Source organism: Lepisma saccharinum, chromosome 10, assembly GCF_977018435.1.
Source record: "Lepisma saccharinum chromosome 10, izLepSacc3.1, whole genome shotgun sequence".
Lineage (NCBI taxonomy): Eukaryota > Metazoa > Arthropoda > Insecta > Zygentoma > Lepismatidae > Lepisma > Lepisma saccharinum.
In genome coordinates this window covers 72045489-72057268 of record NC_139238.1, presented here as the reverse complement: position 1 = coordinate 72057268, position 11780 = coordinate 72045489, and the positions used below count along the sequence as shown (strand labels likewise).

General features: G+C 40.0%; 1 protein-coding gene across 1 annotated transcript in view; it reads right to left on the bottom strand.

Moving 5' to 3' along the window:
* The window catches only part of LOC145994147 (uncharacterized), a 118406-nt gene that overhangs the window by 69988 nt on the left and 36638 nt on the right, over nt 1-11780 (bottom strand). The window contains exons 5-6 of the mRNA XM_083130238.1: nt 8059-8208; nt 2616-2767 (exon numbers count right to left, since the gene is read on the bottom strand). Of these exons, the coding sequence (XP_082986364.1) occupies nt 2616-2767; nt 8059-8208 (302 nt within the window). The remainder of the gene's footprint in view (nt 1-2615; nt 2768-8058; nt 8209-11780) is intronic.

The following is an 11780-nucleotide window of genomic DNA, read 5'->3' as shown; positions in this document are numbered from 1 at the left end:
TGGAAATGTGGCGCTTATAATTAAATTTCCCATGCTCTGAGTACTCTGCAGTTCGGTCGAAGAAACAGATTGCGGTGAAACTTAATATAGAGGATATGGAGACATGGGGAAGCGAATTCTGATGGAAAAAGTACAAATGTTCACCGCCAGGAAATATGGCGCTTATAATTAAATTTCCCATGCTCTGAGTACTCTGCAGCTCGGTCGAAGAAACAGATTGCGGTGAAACTTGGTATAATAGCTATGGACACTATGGGGAAGCGAATGCTGACGAAAAAAGTTAAAATTTTCACTACCAGGTGAACAATGTGCGTAAAGTAAAATTGTAAACTCTAATTTAAGAGGCATATGATGAAAGATGTTAAAAAACGCACAAGACGTATGAAGGTTATATATATTTATTAAGATAAGAAAAAACATAGAAGCTATTCATGGAAACCTGTCTAGTCTATATTACAAGAAAGATACCTGGAAAATAACTACAAAAGTAATTGCGCCATTTTTTCCCTTGAGAGCTTCTTGACTAGATACATTTGGGGGAAACTTTTTTTGAAGTTTCCAACCCCGTGTTTATCTGGATAAAATCTCGATGTTACAGAAGATATGCTAGGTCCCACGAAATCAGGTGGTTAGACAGAAGTGCGCTGATGTCACATGTTGGTAGATGAAATGAGTGAGTGCCAAGAATTGTTGGTTGTATACAGTGACGGCCATTAGGTGGGCCTGGGTGATCATTTGCAAACACTTTTTGTCACTTTTCCCCCCGCACTATGCTAAACCTTATCTACGAAGGGAAAGTAACTGTCTTCTGCCCCCCTCCCCCGAATTGTGGCAGCTTTCCCCTCAGTTTTGGAACCCTCTGGTTGTGTATTTACAAAAGCTACATGGAAATCGCAACTGCACTGTTGTTAATGTGACACAAATGGTGGTTCAAGGAGGTCGTTCTACATTTTGGTAATGCTTAATCTCAATGGGGGTTAAAATCGTGATGACTGTAACCATATGTCTGTGTTATTTTAACATCAGTGAGGTTAAACATTGACCAAAGTATGGTTTGGACCTCCTGGAACCACTGTTTCTACAGTGCAATAGTCAATAATAGGAGTTTCCAATCCTGACTAAAAGCAGAATGCTTGTGCTTGTCTGTCATGAATATAAAATATTTAATTTGATTTTTGCCATTTTAGCGTAGCTTTTCTACAACTTTTGGCTAATCTCGACCATGAAATTGATGATGGATGAAATTAATGAAGGGAAACTCACAAAGAACATCCAGGCCTGGATTCGAACTCTGGACCCCTGGCGCTGTGCTAACCACTCCGTCATGGAAGTCGGCTGGAAAGTATAGAATTATCTCAAATTGATGTGAGACGAGGTGAAAGGGAGACAGATGGGGGGGGGGGGGGTAGGATAAGAAGGCTCCGTGGTCACATTCTACACCCTCGATTTGGCGCATATTTCAAATATTTTCGTCAAAAAAATTAGTTTCTTATAACAAAGGGTGTTTCAAAATAGCGCGGAAGGTAATTTTTTAGATCTACGTGCAACTAAACTTACGTTTTTGTAATGTTAAAATTCCTTGCGTACGTAACGTCAACACGATTTTTGAGGGCTTCCATCATGGATTCAGGTCACAGGCGCACCTCTACACATTTTCTTTTCTTCTTATGATTGACTTCTGGAATGTGATCATTTGCGATATGTTATTTGTATGATGTATTGGCGGGTTGGAGATTTCAGACATTGGAATTGATTTGTGTGACATCCAATTCACAAACGGAGGACTATGGTGGACATGTTTTTTTGGCAACTGCAGGTCGTAAAGGGGAAGGTTGTATTTTCTGAATGACTTGTGGGATGGGATAATTTGCGACTTATTAGGAACGGAAGGGAAGGGTAGTATTCTGTGGAAATAGACAACAAAGGCATTTAACATACGACTTAACTTCGACCCGCAATTCAGTGTGTGGCCTTGGGATAAAGAGGTAAGTTACCTTCTGAGGTTTAATTTTTTGGTGAAAATAGTGTTCGGCAGGTGGCTCCGGCCAATTTCTAACATGCCTTCCAAAGGGACTCTATAGAGAAAGGCGGGGCCGCGGTAGCGGTAGAAGGCGGTACGTTAATTACCCCAGGGGCGGAGCCCGGAATCGGCGGGAAATTTGGAGCCAGATATCCCTGAAAAATCGACTTTTACATATATACATCGGTACGGATGCAACGAAACTAACATGGCTGCAAGTACAGTTCCACCTCGCCACTTCAAACGGCTACATCTCAACTTTAAACGACTGTACAGTCGTAAATACTTGTTTCCGCGCTCCAAAATTTTGTTCTTCAGAATTTGCAACACACAATCTTCATTAAAAAAAATCCTTACGAAATCGAAGGTGTGGGATGTGACCACGGACCCGATAAGAAATTCTAGTTCGAAACGTAGAGTTAGAGACAATGGACAATATCCAAGTAACATACGTGCAACTGTCACCTATCTTTCACACAAATATTGATTATGCAAACGAATCCAATGAGCATGTACAGGTTCACAACTTGTCAACAGCGCAATTTCTGTTAGCCGCCTAATTTCATGTCGCATAGAGTAGGTGTTCATATCTTCAGTCGTCCTTCAGCCAGAGATCGGTTGGCAGATGGCTGAAAGCTTGGTTCATGATTTTCTTAAACACCGCGCTCAATCCAGATGTCACTGTGTCCTTCATCTCATACAAGATGTCCTGCAAGTTGTCATTGATAAATTTATTCATTGTTCGTCCTGCAAGAAACAAAAAATGTATCAATTGTAAAAAAATAATGTGGACACATAATTGTAATTTCGAATTTTAGACTAACAGATTATATCCATTCTTAGACATCAACACTCTATCTTTTCAACTTCAGGAATTTAAGTGTTGCTAATATTTATTGTGCAGCAGAGGTTTACAAGCTTGCTTGGTTTGTCCCTTCAGGGCCCGCTTCAGGTAGGTGTGGGGCATAGGCGGAGTTCTGCAGAGGCCAGGGGTGGGGCTGGTCCCCAACTTAAAAAAGACTAAAAAAATAACACATGATTAAGTTCAGTTACTACATTTTTGTTATGAAGCCATACCGCAAAATCTTGACGTTTGGCACGATGGCATGTGCGGTAATTGCGCCGCAATAGCGGGTCTTAGACGATTTGATTGATGTGTACAGTTTGAAGAAAGAGAAACGTAAAATGAAGTTACTGCTGGGGCATCAAAAGAACGTTTCAATTTAATTTTTCTAAAATTTCTGAAGCTTACTATTGTACCGTAACCTTTTTAAAGTAATACGAGTATTGTATCAATAAAAATTTAATGAAATGCAAAATGCAATAATAGTACTGTTTTGCTTCTTTTAAAACTGACAACCAATATACTAATTAATATTTGCTTACTTAAGCGAGGAAATTTAACATTTTCAAATCTAAAAGGCCTAAAACTAAGTGTTTTTAAGTTGTTATTTTTTAATTTCCGGGGGAAGATCTCCGAATCCCTTATAAACTAGGGGATATTCAATAACCCTCCTACTCCTGCGGGGTCTGTAACAAAAAAATTTCAGAGGTGTTGAAAAGTCACAGCAATAAGCAGAACATCTTGAAGGTTAAAGCCAAGAATTATGGGAGGCTAATAAAAGTTTCTAAATTAGTGTTTCTTTTCATTTCCGATGCCAATGGTGCGAAATCCATTAGACCTTTAATTAGGGACGTGAAATTTTTGTTTTAACGATAACACTGATAGGTTGAGGAAAGCAAAATAAGGTGTTTAAAATGTATTGGGGTAGGTTAGGGAGGCAAATTTTCGCTGTTTCGGAATCGCGAAATGACGCGAATTTTGCAATTTATCAGAATGACCCTGAATTTTCCACTTTAACGCGAAAAAGGTCACAAAATATGCAATATAAAATAAAGATAACATTTCTTCTGTTCAAAAAGTACTATTTAAAGCCCTGCTATTAGATTTGTCATGTCTCGTCTACCTGGCAAAAGTTCGATTCAAAAGAGATTGTCACACTTCATTTGTTGAAGTTTGGCGCACACATGACTGACAACCTTTTGTTTACCAGCAGCTATCTATAATTAGATACCCCTAGTTCTCTAGGTATACCCCTTGTTTACCAGCTATCTATATATAGATACCTCGACAAAGTCGTAGTTTTTACGTCATAATGTCGCTTTTTTCCGCTGTAATTGCGATTTTCTTCTTTTATATTATTGTTAACACATATACTGCACTGTAAAGACTCTTTACCCCATAAAAAGGGGAGGAAAATGCCGGGAAAATGACGGCTTCCTTTGAAACTGAGTCAGTGGCGCATAGACATGTCTTTTGTGGGTTACAAGTTGTGTTCTATTGCTCGTATGATAATAATGCAATTATTTTCTTGTTCCAAATATGCCTGCGATCATTTCCATGTATATTTTGACAATGTCCTGTACTTTGTTGTCCAGGGGCGGAGGGGAAGGGGCATTTTTCTTCAGAAATTTTGGAATTTTCCAGTTCCTCCCCTCCCCCAGCATCCATGTATACATTCAATGTGCATAAATTGTATGTAGTCCGAATCTATGGTTCATTCCGCGTATAACGGTACTTGATTCCTCCGTCTAGGATAAATATCCTCCAATATACAGGCGTTTCAAGGTAACTCTGCAATCTGAGGCTTGAGTCAGTGGCGCACAGACATGTCGTTTTGGGGGCTACAAGTCATGTTCTATTGCTCATATGATAATAGTGCAATTATTTTCTTGTTCCAAACATGCCTACGATCATTTCCATGTGTATTTTGACAATAACTGTACTTTTTTGTCCAGGGCCGGAGGGGGGAAAGGGCATTTTTCTTCAGAAATTTTGGAATGTTCCGGTTTCTCCCCTCCCCCGCATCCATATATACACTCAATGTGCATGAATTGTATGTAGTCCGATTTCATGGTTTATTCCGCGTATAACGGTACTTGATTCGTCCGTCTAGGGAAATTAGCTTCGGACCTACAGTCGTTTCAAGGTAACTGCGCATTTTGCTGAATGGCTCAGTGGCGTACAGACATATCGTTTTGGGGGCACAAGTTGTGGTGTATTGTTCATATCATAATAGTGCAATTATTTTCTTGTTTCAGATATGCCAGCGATCATTTCCATGTGTATTTTGACAATGTCCTGTACTTTGTTGTCCAGGGGCGGAGGGGGGAAAGGGCATTTTTCTTCGTAAATTTTGGAATTTTCCGGTTTCTTCCTTCCCCGCGCATCCATATATACACTCAATGTGCATAAATTGTATGTAGTCCGAATGTATGGTTCATTCCGCGTATATCGATATATCATTCGTCTGTCTAGGGCAATTAGCCTCCGATCTACAGTCATCTAAATGAAACTCTGCATTTTGCTTAAAATTGGCCCGGTAGCAAGGAGCTTACCTGGCAAAATGGGCTTAGTAAACAAAACGTAACCTCGTCGTGAAAAGGAAATCGCTGGGGATCTTCCCAGAAGGGATGATTTCTAGCAACGGTAAAAGTTTCAGGGAGAAGCATATGTTGTGTTGCAGGAGAGGGGGTTAGGGGCGGTACACAAAAGAGTATTTTGAGGTTGCACAGGGATTTTTTGGCATTGTTAGGGAAATGTGATGTGCATGGCTGTGTTCAAAGATTTGGGTGATATCATTCAATAAACATTTCATATTATGTGGCTGATGAGTTGAAATAGTTTTCCAAATGGAAAAATTAGCTCATTTCCCACAAAAATTAAGTCATAAATTTATTATTTTCGTCATTAAAATTAAAATTCGTCTCAGTTTTCCAGAACTAAATCAATGTGAAAATCTTGAGCGTAGAAGGAACAGAAGAAATGCATGTAAACATAACACCGATTTTATATTAATAACACCGAATTTTGCTGTAAACCGCGAAAAATAACACCGAATTGCAGTAAAAAATAACATCGCAATTTAGGGAAATATAAAACGAAAACTTCATGTCCCTACCTCTAAGTATTCGAGGGTCACTATTTATATTTTGAGCCTAACAATGAAAAAACAGGAATTTGGCATTGAAAACTGCTTTATTGTTTTTCGAAGTATTCTCCTTTATGGTCAATACACTTTTGCATTCGTTCGAACAATTTGTCAAAGCAGTTTTTCCAATCTTCTTGAGACACCTCCATAATATGGTTTTCGAACGCATCAACGGCGTCTTCCGCCGACGAAAATCGTTGTCCATTCAATTTATTCTTGACATTCGGAAACAAGAAGAAGTCATTGGGTGCCAAATCAGGACTGTACGGCGGATGACCCATCAATTCGATTTTTTGACTGTTCATAAAGTCGGTTGTTAGACGAGATGTGTGACAGCTGGCATTGTCTTGATGAAGAATGATCCTACGGCATTTGTTTGTTTTCCGTATTTGACCGAAGACCTCTGGCAAACAAATTGTTGTGTACCATTCAGAGTTGACCGTTCTACGTTCCTCTAAAGGCACAGTTGCCACATGACCAGTTTTCCCGAAAAAACAGGCGACCATTTGTTTCGATGAGCTTCGAGCGCGAACAACTTTTGTTGGATTTGGTTCATCTTGAAACACCCATACAGTCGACTGCTGTTTACGTTCCGGCTCATATGCTGACATATATCCATGATTCGTCACTTGTTACAATCTTATACGTCTTTTGAAGCACCACGATTGTATTTATTGAGCATTTGTTTGCACCAATTGACGCGAGCGTCTTTTTGAGTTTTTGTCAAATTGTGTGGGATCCAAGGAGAACATACCTTTCTCACAGCTAAATGATCATGTAATATTTTATATATGCTGGTGGAACTAATGCCTATGGTTGCCTCAATCTCACAGTATGTCACAGGACGATCTTGCAGTATTAGGTTTTGCACAGCATCAATGTTTTCTTGAACAACAACTGATTTGGATGACCTTCGCGAATCTCGTCGGTGAGCGAATGGCGGCCACGATTAAATTCGTTATACCAGCGTTTCACAGTGGCAAAGGATGGGGCTTCATCGCCAAATGTGGAAGTAAGTTGATCGATGCACTCTTGACTTGATAATCCACGTCGAAAATCGTAAAAAATAATCGCACGAAAATGTTCACGAGTTAATTCCATTTTATTGTTGTCGCGCAATTTCCAAGGCAACATAAACAACACAAATGAAGCTATTGACAAAACATTTGAAGTACGTTATGGTCAATAATGCCAGACGATTCCGTGCAAACGTCAAATCGCGCCTAACTTCAATCAGTGTTGCCAAGGCTCAAAATATAAATAGTGGCCCTCGTACAGAACTGAGTGACTTTACCTATGGAAGCAGCAAGTTTTAATTATGCCCATCATATCATAAATCTCTTTTGTATACTTTTCATTGAAGCTTTCCGCTGTGGTGAATTTTCATTGTTTCATGTCAAATAATATATTCACTTTATGATTTCTACAATTAAACGAATACTGCATATTAACTAATTTTGATTGTATTTGAACATGATTTATATGCACTACCTTGTATGGATGCAGCAATTTTGGATATTTTTTGAGCATGTCAAAACAATTCATGTAGTAAGGAGAAATGAGAGTAGTTTGTTTATTGAAAACACCATTATTTCTTAAACTCGAAATCAACGGTACACAAACAATTATTTTTATCTGTCCCGAGACCCCTTGAAGCCCGTGTGGCCTGGGGGGATTGCCCGAGTTGCCCCTCCCTAGCGGCGGATCTACTTCCCTTCCAGTGGCGGCTATTATGGTGGCTTTGGAGAGACAGTTGCCGACTTTACTTTTTGCCACTGTTACCCTGCACTATGCTAAATCTTATCTACCAAGCGAAAGTAAACTGTTCTTGCCCCCCACCCCCCGGTCCGGTTTGGCACCCAATCGCCGCCACTGCATCCATTATGCTTTCGATGCCTGCCAAAATACGCTACTAACATAATCTCATATTATCCGATACCATGTAGCAAAATGATTCAGAGACGTCTATCTCGATTTGAATAACATGGTCTTGAATCAATGTTTGCAAAAAAAATATGAAAATAGCTTGTTATTTTCCTTCCTTACCTAGAAGTTTGTTTCCGTTGAAGAGATTCGTGAAGTGGCTGTTCATCTTCTCGACTTTGAAGTCGACGATCATTTTCGGGATATGAAGGATCTCACGACCTTCCACCATTCTTCTCTCGGAGTTCATGAAAACAACGGTTGTTATGTTATCTGAAATCACACAATAAATAGATTATTGATTGAGTAATTTGGTGTTTTAAGTCCACTTCGAACCCGGGACCCCTTGATTACAACAATAAATAGAGAATACAGTATATTTAGAATAAACATATACACATATTGTGCTCGAGTTTGTTTGTCTGTGTTCATGTAGGACGTAATACATGCTCTATCATAATAGAGTAAACAGCTTTAAGAATTTATTTCTACTAAACTACGGGGTGTAAGGGGCGCTCCTTCCACGTAGTGCACCCAATAGTCAACCTCACTTCCACGTTAGTACACCCTGGACTGAAGACTAACGAGGCTCTGGCGACTGGCCCCATGGCCAGTATAATTTTGTTTGTATTGTCCTGTGCCTTGTCCATATTTGTGCTGAGTGCTCCTTTACAGCCTCAGCTTTTAACGAAAGTCAGAAGATTTTAATATTTTATGATTTTAGTTATGCAACGTTAGAGTTGTTCTGTGTAACGATAAGGGGATGGACCCCGTATAATGTGACGGGTGCAAAATAGCCTTAGTGCTGACGCACCCAAAATTTTAAATTCAAATTTAAAAAAAAATTCTACTAAACTACATGGAACAAAACAATGATATTTGTAACGTACCAATCAGTCAATTCCAAGTTTCCATTAGGGCGGAGCCGATATCACTTTAAACCGATACCGATGCCGATACTTTCACCGATTCCAAGCAATACCGATGCCGATACTTTCACCGATTCCAAGCAATACCGATGCCGATACTCTCACCAATTCCAACCAATACCGATGCCGATACTTTCACCGATTCCAACCAATACCGATGCCGATACTCTCACCAATTCCAACCAATACCGATGCCGATACTTTCACCGATTCCAACCAATACCGATGCCGATACTCTCACCAATTCCAACCAATACCGATGCCGATACTTTCACCGATTCCAACCAATACCGATGCCGATACTCTCACCAATTCCAACCGATACCGATGCCGATACTTTCACCGATTCCAAGCAATACCGATGCCGATACTTTCACCGATTCCAAGCAATACCGATGCCGATACTCTCACCAATTCCAACCAATACCGATGCCGATACTTTCACCGATTCCAAGCAATACCGATGCCGATACTTTCACCGATTCCAACCAATACCGATGCCGATACTTTCACCGATTCCAACCAATACCGATACCGATACTTTCACCGATTCCAACCAATACCGATGCCGATACTTTCACCGATTCCAAGCAATACCGATGCCGATACTTTCACCGATTCCAACCAATACCGATGCCGATACTCTCACCAATTCCAACCAATACCGATGCCGATACTTACACCGATTCCAAGCAATACCGATGCCGATACTCTCACCAATTCCAACCAATACCGATGCCGATACTTTCACCAATTCCAAGCAATACCGATGCCGATACTTTCACCGATTCCAACCAATACCGATGCCGATACTTTCACCGATTCCAAGCAATACCGATACCGATACTTTCACCGATTCCAACCAATACCGATGCCGATACTTTCACCAATTCCAAGCAATACCGATACCGATACTTTCACCGATTCCAACCAATACCGATGCCGATACTTTCACCGATTCCAAGCAATACCGATGCCGATACTTTCACCGATTCCAACCAATACCGATGCCGATACTTTCACCAATTCCAAGCAATACCGATGCCGATACTCTCACCAATTCCAACCAATACCGATGCCGATACTTTCACCAATTCCAAGCAATACCGATACCGATACTTTCACCGATTCCAACCAATACCGATGCCGATACTTTCACCGATTCCAAGCAATACCGATGCCGATACTTTCACCGATTCCAACCAATACCGATGCCGATACTCTCACCAATTCCAACCAATACCGATGCCGATACTTTCACCGATTCCAAGCAATACCGATGCCGATACTCTCACCAATTCCAACCAATACCGATGCCGATACTTTCACCGATTCCAAGCAATACCGATGCCGATACTTTCACCGATTCCAACCAATACCGATGCCGATACTTTCACCGATTCCAACCAATACCGATGAGGATACTTTCACCGATTACAAGCAATACCGATGCCGATACTCTCACCAATTCCAACCAATACCGATGCCGATACTTTCACCGATTCCAACCAATACCGATGCCGATACTCTCACCAATTCCAACCAATACCGATGCCGATACTTTCACCGATTCCAACCAATACCGATGCCGATACTCTCACCAATTCCAACCAATACCGATGCCGATACTTTCACCGATTCCAAGCAATACCGATGCCGATACTTTCACCGATTCCAACCAATACCGATGCCGATACTTTCACCGATTCCAACCAATACCGATACCGATACTTTCACCGATTCCAACCAATACCGATGCCGATACTTTCACCGATTCCAACCAATACCGATGCCGATACTTTCACCGATTCCAACCAATACCGATACCGATACTCTAACCGATTCCAACCGATACCGATGACGAGAATTACAGGCAAAGTAAACAAGTAAAAACATGAATATGTGACGCGCAGTGGTACAGGGTGAAGCACGAACTGTAGCCTGATTCCCATTTGTTCCTGCATTCTCTAGTGGCCTGACGAAGAATGGGGTATGCGCGTCACATGTTCATGCTCTTTACTTCTTTACTTGTCCTGTAATTAATGTCATCAATTCTTAACCCTAACATACCAAAAGGGGGGAGGGGCTGTCAGGCCCACAACCTCTTTTTTTGTCAATTTTTCAACTGAATTTTTTTAATAAAAATTGAAAATAAATTACATTGTTTCCTAGAGAGTTCTGAATATTCTGAATAAGTTTTGTTCATAAATAACACAAACGTAATGTAAATTGGAAGCAAAATGCACTTGGAGGGCTTATCAGGCACCATTTTTAAAGCTTGTTTTTTGAGACTCTCATGCAGTCATGCTAGTGAGAGTGTACAAATGGTTAGTAATGATGGTATTTTTGTAAATATTATAATTGAAGGGATTGGGTGGAAAACATGGTAAGTGACATTTTGGTATTTTTGAGTTACAAAGTAAAATGCTCCATCCTTCAATTTTCGAGTAAAATTACCATGTCATACAATTTGCATTGGACTCAGTGAAGCCTTCTGAAATCAGTAAACGCAACACGAAAACAATTTATCTACAGGGTAGCTTCTAATAACCTTTTTTCTTAATGAACTCAGAAATGACAATGTTTTACACCCGAACCCTTCAATTAATAATTAATAAAAATAATATAATGGTTTTGAGTTTTAGCAAATGGCAAAATATGTGCGTGACACTCATGCAAAAATTGGTTATTATATTTTATTAATGATGGTAATGTTTGTAATCTTTATAATTATCTAGGTAATAAATAAATAAACTTCTATAAACAAGAAAGCAAGAAGCAATTCAATAACAAAATGGTATCTTGAATTTTATTGATTACCCATCAGGTAAGTGAGTTTCTCGTATGGCTTCGTGTAAGCTAGGCCTAATTTACCCAATACTGTGTGGTATTGCGATGGTATTCCGTGACAAGCAT